This window comes from Heterodontus francisci, chromosome 36, assembly GCF_036365525.1.
Source record: "Heterodontus francisci isolate sHetFra1 chromosome 36, sHetFra1.hap1, whole genome shotgun sequence".
Lineage (NCBI taxonomy): Eukaryota > Metazoa > Chordata > Chondrichthyes > Heterodontiformes > Heterodontidae > Heterodontus > Heterodontus francisci.
Window position 1 is genome coordinate 48,528,143 of NC_090406.1, and position 14,672 is coordinate 48,542,814.

At 41.4% G+C, this 14,672-nt stretch overlaps 1 protein-coding gene across 1 annotated transcript in view; it reads left to right on the plus strand.

Moving 5' to 3' along the window:
* The first annotated feature begins 5,596 nt into the window (after positions 1-5,596).
* The window catches only part of tmem38a (transmembrane protein 38A), a 313,821-nt gene continuing 304,745 nt past the window's right edge, over positions 5,597-14,672 (plus strand). The window contains exon 1 of the mRNA XM_068015867.1: positions 5,597-5,866. Coding sequence (XP_067871968.1) covers positions 5,743-5,866 — 124 coding nt within the window. The 5' untranslated portion in view covers positions 5,597-5,742. The remainder of the gene's footprint in view (positions 5,867-14,672) is intronic.

Below are 14,672 nucleotides of genomic sequence, written 5' to 3' on the forward strand. Positions count from 1 at the left end.
ATTTCCTCACTATCAACCATACCTACAAACCTCTTGATCATGCCCTCTATATTTTCCTTTAAATCATTGATATATACCACAAAAAGCAAGGGGCGTAGTACTTAGAAACTGCCTTCAAGTCACAAAAACACACCGACTATAACTTTTGCTTCCTACCACTGAGCCAATTTCAGATCCAACTTGCCACTTGCCCTTGAATCTTATGAGCTTTTACTTTTCTGACCAGTCTTCCACGTGGCATTGTCAAAAACCTTGCTAAAATCCATATAGACTACATCAAAGTGCTACCCTCATCAACACTCCTTGTTACCTCCTCAAAAAATTTGATCAAGTTAGTCAAACATGAACTTCTCTTAACAAATCCACACTGACTGTCCTTGACTAATCCATGCCTTTCTAAATGACGATTTATACTGTCTTTCAGAGCTTTTTCCAATAATTTGACGACCACCGAGGTTAGGCTGACTGGCCTGTAGCTACTTGGACTATCTCTTCCTCCCTTTTTAAACAACATTAACAGTCCTTCTGTCTTCCGGCGCCACACCTGTATAATCAGAGAGGATTAGAAAATGATGGTCAGAACCTCCACTATTTCCACTTTTAGCAGCCTGGGATACATTTCATCTGGGCCTGGCAATTTACCTACTTTCAAAGATGCTAAACCTCTTAATATTTCCCCTCTCACTATGTTTATCCTATCCAATATTTCACACTCCTCCTCCTTAATTACAATGTCTGCATCGTCCCCCTCTTTTGTGAAGACAGACATAAAGTATTCATTAAGAACCATGCCCACATCTTCTGCTTCCACACTCAGGTTACCTTTTTGGTCTCTAATGGGCCCTACTCTTTCCTTAGTTATCCTCTTGCTCTTTATGTATTTATAAATAACTATATTATAATTATGGTCCCTGGATCTGGTCTTGCCCAGAAGTGGAAACATCTTCTCTACATATACCCTGTCAAACCCTTTCATAATCTCGAAGTCCTTTATCAGGTTAGTACTCAATCTTCTCTTTTCTAGAGAAAAGAGCCCCAGCCTATTCAATCTTTCTTTTATATAACCTGTCAGTTCCGGTACCATCCTGGTAAATCTTTTTTTGTACCTTATTATTCTCTATATTCTTATTATGATATGGAGACTAGAACTGTTCACAATTTTTCAAATGTGGTCTAACCTAGGTTCCATACAAGCTCAAATAAATTCTTTGCTTTTCAGTTCTATCTCTCTAGAAATGAACCCCAGTGCTTTTTTGCTTTTTCGCTTTTTCATGGCCTTATTAACCTCAATCCCTCTGATCTTCTATCGCATTTAGACATTTATTTTCCAAGGAATTTAAGGCCTCTTTATTTTCCTACCAACAGGAACCACCTCACACTTATCTGTATTGAAGTTCATTTGCTAATTAAATTTCCATTTTGCAAGTTTGTTAATGCCTTCCTGTATTTTGTCGCAGTCCTCCTCTGTAATAACTACACCCTCCCAATTTGGTATCATTTGCAAATTTTGAAATTGTATTTCTGATTCCGGTATCTTAATCATTTATACAAATGGTGAACTAAAGTGGTTCCAGCACAGTTTCTTGTTGAACACCACTTCCCACCTTTAGCCAACCTGAGTAACTACCTTTAATTCCCTACTCTCTATGATCTGGTTTGTAGCCAGCTTGCTATCCATTCTGCTACTTGTCCCCTGACTCTGCAAACTTTGACTTTATTAAAAGTCTACCTTATAGAAGGACTTGTGGAAATCTAAATATATTACATCTACTACATTACTCTCATCTACCCTCACTGTTATTTCTTCAAAGAATTCAATAAGGTTGGTCAAGCATGACACTCCCTTTTGGGATCCATGCTGACCTCTCTTTATTATATTTTCAATTTCTAAATGTTTCTCTGCTACATTTTTGAGTAAGGATTCCATTATCTTTCCCACCATCCATGTTAACCTAGTTGGTCTATAGTTCCCTGGACTTGTTCTATCTCCATTTTAAAATATAAGAATCACATTAGCTACCTGCCAGTCCTCTGGCACTATTCTCTTTTCTAATGAACTATTTATGTTTGTAATAGTGCCTCTGTTATCTCTTCCCTCACTTCTTTTAGTATTCATAGATGCAATCTATTCAGATGAGGGGCTTTATCCTCTCAAAGTTTGATTAGTTTATCAATTATCTTACCCCTTTCTAACTTAAATGGCTTTATACCTTTTTGATCTCTTTTATTTCTTCCATGCCCATTATGTTAGTCCCCCCAGTAAGTGAGGCAAAGTAATTATTTAGTATTTCTGCCATTTCACTATCATTACCTTTAGTGGCCCTATCCCTATCCTAATTTTTCTTTTGCTATTTATGTGCCTTTACTGTTTCTTTTCATATTCCTTGATAATGTAATTTTGTAGTTTCTCTTTGCCTTCCTAATTGTTGTTTAGATTATTTTTTCCTACCCTTTTTGTATCTCTTTTGCATCCTCTCCTTAGTTTCTGGTGTAACATAAAATATGAAAGTTTAACAGGGCATTACATGGAGATTGTGGGGAGGTGGGGCAGGGAAGAATATGAGCTTTTGCTTTGTGGTAACACATCCGTCTCAGATAGGTTGGAGCCCCACAACAGACAGCCCAGGTGAGTGAAGACTAGAATATGATCTCCAAATACTAGTATGACAACTGATGGAGGTACTTGCGTCAGATGGGTGTGTGTGTGTGTGTGTGGCCCATCCTGGCTACTTTGTAAAGAGTAAGTGAGGCTCTTTAGCCCTGGCTACAGACCATATAGAAGGAAGTACCCCAAGAGAACAGGAACAAAACCACCTCAGCTGCTCTTTCCTAATAGATGACTCAAGAATCTCCCATGTGAGACTTGAATTTGGACCTGCCCTAAGGCAGAACACAATGGACAGATAGACAGACCATGTTATTTTCTATTCTCAAGATGAAAAGGTGTTGGCTGGAGCTCCGATAGTTCCCCAATGGAAGGTGAAAATTAAAGGCAGAGTTACCCTGAGCTGATGTTATGCAGCTCCCAGTGTCTAGTTTCAGCAGAGTATTCAATTATCAGCAGCTGTTGAAAGGGCATCAGGTTTGATTGACTATGGTGAAGAGGGTGGCAGCTGCAGTTCATTTCAACTGTTGCTAATTTTGGGGACTCTGCACTGAAATCACAATTTATATTTGCAGTTTTTCATTGTGCAACTTACTATCCTGAAAAACTGGAATTTTGAAGAAAATGTTGCAATTTTCTCTCCTTTCTGCTTTCAGTAAAGATACTTCAAAGGAATGTCAGGCAAAGCAGGTTAAGAATTACCTTGAGGACTCTGGTGAGGTTGTTCAACTTTTTTGACACTCTGAAACAAGTCCTGGGGGAGGCGGGTTAAAGATGTGGCCACCACCTTCTGAAAAGTGGTTTACCATAGCCTGGATTTAGCCATTTATCTATCCCACCTGAAATCACTAGGAAAATCAAGCAGCATGGACTACCATTGCATTCATACCCTAACCACTATTTCCCACTGGAAAGGCCAATGGCATCCCTTCCCCCTCCACTCCATGTTGGGGAAGTAGGGCCTAGCCAGCCACCACATCTCACTGCCATCTGCTGCCAATCTCACCACTCCAAGCGATCACCAGCAGAGGTAATCCCTGAATCAGCAGCAAGAAAGTAAACCCCATATTGAGCACCCTCCCACCCACTAAACCTCAGTTCCTTAACTTTTTAAGCTGAGATCTAAAAACTGCAGTTTTGTCCTTGGTCTCTAGGACTGTCCTTCTTTAAAAGGCTTTGCCTCCAGAGGTGCTAGAATGCTGATACTGTCGTGGCACCACCAGAACTTTCCATGGTGACAGCAGTAGGCTCCCTCTAACTGATGGAGCTTCTGCCATGGTCAGAGTCAGGGTAGCGGGCAGAAGTACCACCTTAACCTTTCTCCAACATGTACAGAAGAACCCAGGACCATATTTTTAGGAAGTTCTCAGTTCCTGACCTTGAACAACACGTCCCCTCCTGCTCTCAATTCCTTGAGTTTGCTCTTCTTTTGGCCTTAACTGCCATAATTCTCAACCAGGTTGCTTGTTTCCTGTAGGGGTAAGTTTTATACCCAGCTGCTACATCTCATCCAGGTAAAGAAAAAGAAAGACTTGCTCCTATACAATGCTTTTTCATGACTTCAGGTTGTCCAAAAGCACTTTACAGCCAATGAAGTAATCTTGAACAGTAGCCACTGTTGAAGTGTAGATAATGCAGCAGCCAATTTGTGCACAGCAATCTCCTACAAACAGTGATAATGACCAGGGCATCTGTTTTTAGTGATGTTGTTTAAGGGTAAATATTGGCCAGGGCACCTGGTTAGGTTGGAAAAGTTGGGTTTGTTCTCCCTGGAGCAAAGGAGATTGGGTGGAGATTTGATAGAAATGTACAAGATTATGACAGGCTTAGATAAGTTAGACAAAGAAAAACTGTTCCCATTAACTCATGGTACAAGGACTAGGGGATACAGATTGAAGGTTTTGGGCAACAGTTGCGGGTGAATGTGAGGAACAAATTTTTTAATGCAGCTAATGGTAATGAACTTGAACTCGCTGCCCACAAGGGTGGTAGACGCAGAGACAATCAAAGATTTCGAAAGGAAATTGGACGGGCACTTGAAGGAAATAAACCTGCAGGGCTAAGGGAATGAGCAGGGGAGTGGGACTGACTGGATTGCTCAGCAAAGAGCTGGCCTGGACTCGATGGGCTAAATGGCTTCCTCTATGCCATATACTGAAGCTAAAAGGGCTAAATTATGAAGACAGGTTGCATAGACTAAGTATAGTGCTGGAAACCTTCTGCAGGTCAGTTAGCATCTGTGGAGAGAATAGGTGAGTTCATGTTTCAGGAAGTGGGAAGTGTGTTTCTTTGTGTTTCTGTGCACCTGAATACAGATGTGTGTGTGTGTGTGTGGTGGTGGGGGGGGGGGGGGGGGGCGGAATATGGTGTTGGAGTTTCTAATTTTTTTAAATCCTTGGGGGATAGTTGTTTCAAGTCTCTCTGTGTACCTATGCGCCTCTGGTGATCTTACAAAAGGAGTCCTGATGAAAGATCATCGACTTGAAACGGTTTCTCTCTCCACAGATGCTGCCAGACCTGCTGAGTATTTACAGCATTTTCAGATTTCCAGCATCTGCAGTGTTTTGCTTTTGTTACAAAAGTGTATTTTAGATTCAGCTTGAAAGAAGTTAAGTCTATGTGTGCCGGGCCCAAGCTGCTGCTTTCTGCTTTAACCCCAGGTAATGCAGTTCCCACCCTCTCCTGATGACGCCAAGACCTTGAGGCCAGGGCACTTCCAAGAGGCCAATGATGATGGTGTGTGGGGACAGTTTCACTTCGTCAAGCCTTGCCTCTGACTGGGCTGTGCCTGAATGACTGCTTCCTCTGCTGCCTTTTTAGGGTTGTGTGTGCTGTATATTTCTGGGATGGCTGCAGTTTACAGTCCCTGATTGGCTTTGATCAGACGTTGGCTGTGCAATTGTGTGCTGTGTGGCTGACGTCAGGGGGTTATTTGTGATAGCCCAGGGGGTTGGGTTGGGGCAGTTACACTGTCAACCGCAGCTGGGGAAAGGCAGATAGATAGATATAGAGAGACAGAGAGAGAGAGAGAAAGAGACATCAGAGAGACAAGCAACCGGAGACAAGACTCAGAGCCACTTGGCCAAAGCACCTATCGGAATCACATTCAGAAGCTGCAGACGTCGAATTCCCTCAGCATGGATATCCTGGCGGTGCTGAACCTGAGCGAAGTCGCTCTATATTTTTCTAAGATGTCCATGTTCCCCCTGTTTGACTTGGCTTATTACATCGTGTCCATTCTCTACCTGAAATACGAACCAGGTCTGTGCATTCCACTCTCTTTGCTGTATTGAGGGCATTGATTTTTTTTTGGTGGGGAACATCTTTCAATGTCTGCACCGTTCACAGCCGCTGTGAACAGAAGTATGTGTAGAATTTGTTGTGTTTTACCCTGTTTAGCAATGGGCGTTTTTACCTGAATTCTGGTTAGAGCCAATATCTGAAAGCGATTCACCTAAACGTGTGACTCTGTACCTATATATTTAGACTAATGAAACTGTTGTTGATCAGAACACCATCGGGTCTTAAGGAAGAAGGGCAATAACCTCAAAAGTAGAGGACAGCAGCCGGACCCTGTTTTGATGCAGTGAGTCCAGTATCGCACTATGTCCCTTTCGACCTCCTGAATCGGATTTTTCTCCATGTAACGATTTACAAAGAGGCATGTTACTTCCATGTTCATCTCAATGATCGATGGAGTTCAGCTATTTAAACCATTTCCCTTTACTTCACCCTATCTATTTTTTAAACTTAAATCAAACCATCATCGGGTGGGATATTTATGACACATTTAGAGGGATGAGAACCTCCAGGAATCTCCTGATGTGTCAGAAGAGGAGAGAATAAATAGAAATGTCCAAGAATAGCTGCAGCTGTCTGGATTGCGCCTGCTAATTCCCAGTAGGGGCAATGAAGGCACATAGCTACTCTTAATATAGATGCAGGAAGCTTGACTGTCACATCTACTTTATAACCAGACAATTTCCAATAGGAGGAGACTAAAAAGGAAAATAAAAACCACAGATACACGGCAGGAGTGTTGGAATCTGAAAGAAAAATTACATCTTAATGTGCTGAATATTTCTGGTCAGAGATTGAAATTTTAAACCCCTTGAAACTGCTGTGGGCAGAGTATTAAACAGGTGACAATTGAATTAGAACATAGCTGATTGAAGAGTAACACTGTCGATATATATCGGACCAAAATTTTCTGATCTGGGCAGTTAGATTGGGATCATGCCCTCCAGTACTGAACCTGCCTGTGTCACGCCCCATCTGATAGGGAAGATGGGCATTCTGCTCCAAGGTCATTTTAATTGTCAGTGCCAATAGAAGGTGCATGAATAGAAGGCTCCCATGTTCCTTGTCTCTACTCTGTGCTACCCTATGTCAGCACAGGTGAGATTAGGCCCTCAGTGTATAGAGGAATGTAGGTCTGAGCCTGTGGCCCATTTCCTTTCATTGCAAAGAACTGCTATATGACTTGGCCACCTCCAAAATGCATCACTGTTCAAGCCCTCCCCTCTTTTATTTTAAACATATAAAAATATAATTTTCTTCTTCTTTTACCAACTATTCTTTTATTCTCTAAGTGTGGTGATGCACTTTGGGAGGACTAATATAGAAAAACAGTATACTATAAATGGTATGATTTTGAAAAGTGTGGATAAGCAGAGAAATGTTGGTGTCCATACTCATAAATCCTTAAAGGGCAAGTTGATAAGGCGGTTAAAATGGCTTATGGGTTACTTGGATTTATAAATAGAGGAACAGAATATAAAAGCAAAGAGATCATGCCTCCGCTGCAGTCTTGTGGACAATTCTGGACACTGCATTTCAGAAAAGATGTAAAGGCATTTAAAAGGGTTACCGGGGAGGTTCACCAGGACGTTACCAAGGAAGGGGGATTTCAGTTAATAGGAGACGTTGGGATAGTTAGGACTGTTCTCTGAGGTACAGAGAAGGTTAAGAGGTGACCTAATAAAGATTTTCAAGGTGATGAGAGGTTTTGATAAAGTAAATAGGGAAAAATATTCCCTCTGGCAAGAGGTCCTGGATTCAAAATTTGGGAAAAGATCTAGAGGGGAGATGAAGAGAAATGTTTTTACTCAAAGACTTTTTATTATTCATTGGATGCAGGCAAGGCCAGTACTTATTGTCTATCCTTAATTGCCCTTGAGACAACTGAGTGCTAGATCATTTAAGAGGGTTGTTAATAAGGGTCAACCACATTGCTGTGGGTGTAGAGTTACAGTTGGGCAGGTAGCCATAACAGATTTCCTTCCCAAAGGGTATTATTGAATCTGATGGGTTTTACAACACTCCAGTAGTTTCATGGTCATCTTTACTGATACAAACTTTTTAACTCCAGATTTATTCAATTAACTGAACTTTAATTCCCCAGTTACTACAGTGGGATTTGAGTTCATATCTTCAGACCATTAGTCCATTCCTCTGGATTACTTGTCAAGAAACACAACCACTGTGCTAATGTACCTTTCTGGCATACCAGAGCTGAGATGCTCTACCTGAAAGGTGATGGAAGCTGATTCCATAAATAATTTTGAAAATTAGTTGGGCAGGTAATTGAGAATGAGGGACTTACAGTGTTACAGACAAAGAGCTGGGGTGTGGGACTAAGCACGACTGCTCTTTCAAAGAGCCAGTACAAGCATGATGGGCTAAATGGCCTCATTCTATGTAAGTTGCCATGATTCTCTACATCCATATCTACCTATAATGGCATTGGTGACAGTGACAAGTCCTGCTACTGCTGCTCTATAACTGGCTGGTAGATGGCTGGACGTGCATGGCTAGGTCTGCTTTCCCATTTTCCTGCCTTCCTTAAGGAAAGCACTCGCCTTAATGTCTGATTGTGGTATAAAACTCCACACCTACCAAAAGCCAGTGAGCAACATTAACCAACTGGCATCACCTCACACTCTCTAATGCAAGTCACTACCTATGCCTATCAACTCAAGTTACCTACTTTTCTTCCTGTAACCAAAGCCATAGGACTGCTGCCTCTCTCACGTTCACTCTCGCTGACCTCACTCCCAGCGTCAACAAGCCTCAGCTGAATGCATTCCTCCATATCTCATAGGAATTTCCAGTTACCTGCAGAGTTGAAGAATATCCAGCTGTACTGAATCTATCAAGGCTCTTCAAAAATAGCACTACGTTGGTATAACAATCCATCCTTTTCCCACCCCTCTTGAATTTATTGTTTGCTCTCATTGTGTGGTTTTAAAGGCAGAGCGTGAGAACTCTTTCACATTGGAGAACTTTTCTTCTTTTTTATCATTTCCAGATAGTGATTTCTGAAAAAGTTGAGTACCATATTTTCATAGCCTCACCAATCTTCGTACCTTTTGTCAACATTTGTTTATGTCTTATTCTTTGTACTTGTATTATCCTTGGCTTTGGCCTTCAAATTCAGCTCCCAATATCTTCCTAATCAGCGGAAACTACAATTCCAGCACCAAAATGCACCTGCCCTCCCACAATCCAAGTACTGCTCACTCAAACCTACTTTCCACCTAGATCAGTATTGCATAAGGACATGGACGCCAACAACAGTATCTCTTGGTGTAGTTCACAGTGCAGGTCAAGTTCTAGCCATGCTGGGTGCACAACGTCTACAGTGCGAACCATGGTCTGTATTAGCTTTCTTATAGAATTATAATATCCAACAGTTCAATGTCCAAACAAACAGTTGAAATAAACTGCTATAGCTGTGGGGTTAGCACTGAATTCCTACTAGAGCATGTAATTTCAGCCCCAGCCTCCACTGATATTTATATAGCTGCTCTGTACAAATGGCATTCACTGGCACTCAGACCCAAACTTAAATCTTCAAACACAAAGCAATGAGGCAATGCTTTCAAAATCTCCTAACTTAGGGCTTGAAATCATTGCAATGAGACAGCCCCTTTAATTGTATGAGCTTTACATCAGATGAAGCATGTTGGGAAGGTGGCTAAAAGTGGCTGGGTAGATGCTGTTGGGGCATGGGGAGAGTGGCAGAGTGATCTAGTATAAGGCTGTAGCATAGTTTGTTGCTAAATTCATGAGGTCATAACATTTTAATTATTACTAAATTAATGAAGGTTGCAGCTGCGACACCACAATGCAGGGACCAGTCAGTTTGGAAACTTTTAGGGGTGAATTGTATTTTTAAGTAGGAAAGAAGTTGCATTTATATTGCACCTTTCATTCCCTCAGCAAACACAGTAGCCAATTTGTGCATGACAAGATCCCACAAACAGCAATGAGATAAATGACGAGTCGATCTGTTTTAGTGATGTTGGCTGATAAATATTGGCCAGGACCCCTCCCTTGCTCTTCATTACAACCATAAGCTCTTCTACATCTATCTGAGAGGGCAGATGAGGCCTTGGTTTAAAGTGTGATTTGAAAGACAGCACCTCCAATAGTGCAGCACTCCCTTAGTAGTGTACTGGAGTGTCAATCTGGATTATGTGCTCAGTTCTCTGAAGTGGGTTTTGAATCCATGATCTTTGACTCAGAAGCAAGAGTGTTACCACCAAGTCAAGACTAAATGTTGTATTTAAGTACTACTTAAAAGGAGAAGTTTATGGAAGTTGCCCCTAAATCTAAATTTTATAAACAGAATCATCTGTATATTTATTGGTGTCTCTCAATTGTTCCACAGAGTTTTATACTTCAAAACCACTAGTTGCTGGGAACTTGGGAGTCAATTTCTGTGCAGAAGTTGCACTCTTGAAAACATTGTGAATGGAGTGTTGCCCACCTGGAGAAGTAACAGGTTCCTGAGGGCTGAATTGGAAGACAGAGGTTCATGTGGGTCTTTCTAGATGGATGAATACGATGGGCTTTCCTCACCTATAATTATCTTGTGATCTAGTGGATATGCAGAGCATAAAAGCAGTATATATTGTCTATATTAATTGTTTCAAAAAAGTGCATAAATACCCTTGTTGAGGCAGGATATAAGGCCATAGTGACAAATATAGACAGCTGATCAAATACTCCAATGAACGCAATGGTCTATATATGCAGGGGCTGGAAAGAGAGTGGATTCTTGTCTTTTGAAGGAAACTGGCTGTGGTGTTGTAGTGTTTTGAAATTGCAATTGCGTTGTGCATTGTGTACACTTGAGACTGCTGTAGAACACATGCTGGCAAAGGGAAAGTGAAAGTAAAAACAGAGAATAAAGAAGACTTCATTATGTCCAACAGCTTGCTGATTCTGTCTTAGTTTTTGCCTCATATTCCTTACCAAACTTGGTTAGCCGCTAAACCTCGCTCCAGTCGTATGAATGTCACAATGATGATAAGCTAATAGCAAAGGATGTGAAAAACTGGAAACATTGCTTTCAGGTATGAACATTTTGGAAGGTTTTTGTCTACTTTTACAGACAGCATTTGAAGTTGCAGACTGTGCTCGAGTGACACACAGGAAGCTTGTACAGTGTATACATACACATGCTGACCTCTCCAAAATAGCCATCCAATCAAAAAAATATATAAAGAACAAAGAACAAAGAACAGTACAGCACAGGAACAGGCCATTCGGCCCTCCAAGCCTGCACCGATCTTGATGCCTGCCTAAACTAACACCTTCTGTACTTCCGGGGCCCATATCCCTCTATTCCCTTCCTATTCATGTATTTGTCAAGATGTCTCTTAAACGTCGCTATCGTATCTGCTTCCACCACCTCCCCTGGCAGCAAGTTCCAGGCACTCACCACCCTCTGTGTAAAAAAATATAATCTCGGATCATTGCAAAGAAGTTTCCTCTGAAAGGAGAGCGATCCTGGATCCTTTATCACTGATTTGCTGATCAATATGGTGTTGTCTATACCCAACCTACCACCTTTTGATGTGCATTCAGAGCCATCATCTATATTCCCACATTGACAAAAGTGGCTGTGAAAGTTCAAAGGCACAATAGCAGGTTTCGCAATCACAATGACACAAGGAAAAAGGCCTTGCTCCTACACTATGGAACTGAAGAATTAGAAGATATCTTTGAGACACTTACACCTGAGCAAAATGACTACGAATCAGCCAGAAATGTGGTGATGACCTACTTTACACCCAAGAAAAACCACATATTCGAAACTATTGTATTCCAATGCACTAAGCAAGAAGCAAGTGAGACAATTGACCAATATTACACACAATTGAGGCAACTAGCAACGAAATGTGACTTTGGTGATGTTGAACATGTCAAATGGGAAATCAAAACACAAATAATTGAAGACTGTCTCTCCAGTCAACTATGCTGAAAAGCATTCAAGAAAGACAGGCAGCTGTCACAGCTGCTGGAGTTAGCAAGATCACTATTGTTCTCAGAGTCCAAAGCTACTGAAGTTGAGGCTGCTAACAGTAGCTACTATACTCCAAGATCAACTTCTGTGAGCACTATTCATCGCTCACATGCCAGGAAACCACCTGGTAAGCAACAAAAGCCATCTCACAAACAGAGTTGCAACCTGTCCAAAGAATGTTTCCACTGTGGTGGTGCTTACGCACACCAGACAGCGTGTCCTGCTACTGGTAAACAGTGTAACGCCTGTGGAAAACCCAACCACTTGGTCATGTTTGTCACTCATTAGCACTCATTGGTCACTAAGACCAATACCAACAAAAGGGTGCCACATTTGTGTACCACAGCAAAAAGGCAAGAGAATGTAGTTAATGAAGAGGCAGATGACCCTGAACATACTTTCGTCCTCTCTCTCAGACACAGCAAACAGCCATGTGTGACAGTGACCATTGGATGCTCGGACATAGATGCTCTCATAGACACAGGAGCATCTGTCAATGTCATGGGAGACAAAACGTTCATCAAACTTAAGGATTGTCCCATTCTCTGCAAACCAGAGAATATGAAAATGTTCCCTTATAACAATGACAAACCGCTGAAAATCCTCGGAACGTTTGAAATGCCAGTCTCATTCAAAGACAATAGAACAAATGCTGTATTTTACATCAGATCTGGAGAATGTGACATGCTTATCAGTTTCCACACAGCAGCAGATCTGCACATGATTGCAGTCACATACGCGATTCCTATGCATAAAAACATTTCCAAACTGTGCACTGATTTCTTCACTGGTATCAGCAAACTGAAAGGTGCCCCGGTTGTGCATCAAAGGCGATAAATACCATTTCATGTCAGAAAACAGACAGAGAAGGAACTTCAATGACTACTTGACCTTAACATTATTGAGAACATTGGGATGCACCTACCCCTTGGGTCTCAACTATACAAGTCATTAAGAAACCCAAGAGCGAGAACAAGCTTAGAATCTGTGTTGATATACGATCATCAAACCAAGCCATACAATGAGAAAGACATTTGACACCGACAATCGATGATATCATAGAGAAAGTGAATGGTGCTACACACTTTGCTAAACTTGACCTCAATGCAGGCTACCATTAAATCGAGCTTGCAGAAGAATTGAGATATCTTACTGTATTTGCCACTCACATTGGACTTTTCTGATACATGATGCTCAACTTTGGAGTTGAACTCAGCAGCTGAGCTATTTCAGCGCTTGATTCAATCTGCACTTCCAGAACTTGAAGACACGCTGAAGATCAATGATGACATTCTCATCTATGGCCACGCCGAAAGGGAACTTGAGACATGCCTACATGCATGCTTATAACGTCTCAGAGAATGTAACCTCACCTTGAACAAAAACAAGTGCTTGTTCAATGAAAGCAGAATTGAATTCTTTGGTCATGTGTTCAGTGGTGAAGGATTATCACCAGATCCACGGAAGGTTGAAGTCATAGCAAATGCTGTAGATCCTACAAACGTGCAAGAGGTCCAGAGTCTGCTAGGACACGTCATATACTGCAGTTATTTCATTCCTGACCTCGCTACGTTATCTGCCTCCCCTATACAATCTGACAAAATCTGACCAATTGGGAATGGACTAAATCACACAAACAGGCGATACACCAGATCAAAGGAAGTTTGCCAGCAAGTTGCACAAATGCCTATTTTCACCCCGAGAAGCAGAGTCTTTGAATATTTTTAAGCAGAGGTAGATAGATTCTTGATAAGCAAGGGGCAGAAAGGTTATTGGGAGTAAGCAGGAATGTGGAGTTGAGGTTACAATCAGATCAGCTTATTGAATGGCAGAGCAGGCTTAAGGGGCCGAGTGGACTACTCCTGCTCCGAATTCATATGTTCGTATGAGAAAACCACTCAGTACTTGTAGAACGTGATGATTATGTTGGAATACAAATAACTCCTCATGACATCCAACCATTTGTTTTGACCAACACAAAAGGATCAATGATCACTGCTAAGTGCAGTTCACAAATTAGCACAAGAACCACATCATTCTTTAAGGCACTGAAAACAGCACTCACAAACATTGAATCCAATTCCAAAGTCAACACCTCAGATGAAGAATATGATTCAAATGACACTACATCCGATGTCAGACGATATCATACACATGAGATAAAACACCCAACATATTTAAGTGGCTCTGTTACGAAGTGAACTATTTATGTTCAAGTTTATTGTTTACAGTTTTGGAAACAAGCCATTGAAACATGCTATGTCTCTCATTTACTAAGAAGGGGAGGGATGTACTGTAATGTTTTGAAATTGCAATTGCAATGTGCATTGTGTACACTTGGGGCTGCAGTAGAACACACATACTAGCAAAGGAAAAGTGAAAGTAAAAACAGAAAATAAAGAAGATTTCATTATGTTCAACAGCTTGCTGCCTCTGTCTTAGTCTCTGCCTCATATTTCTTACCAAACTTGACTAAACCTCGCTCCAGTCCCAAGAACATCACACTGGCTATGGTTGGACAGTAGAAGTGTAGATGGATAAATATTCTAAGAGCTCTGGGGATAAGTATTTTTGCAAAATCTCCACTGAAGAGATCATATGGTTGGGTAAAGTCCATGACTAGCAGATTGGACATGGCTTGTGGAAAGACCAAGCTGTTCTGGTTCCTCACTTTCTGATGTTATGTGAGAGAACAAGTGGGTGCCCATCACTCACTTTCCCCTCCTTTGTCCCCTCCATCTTAGTGTTTCA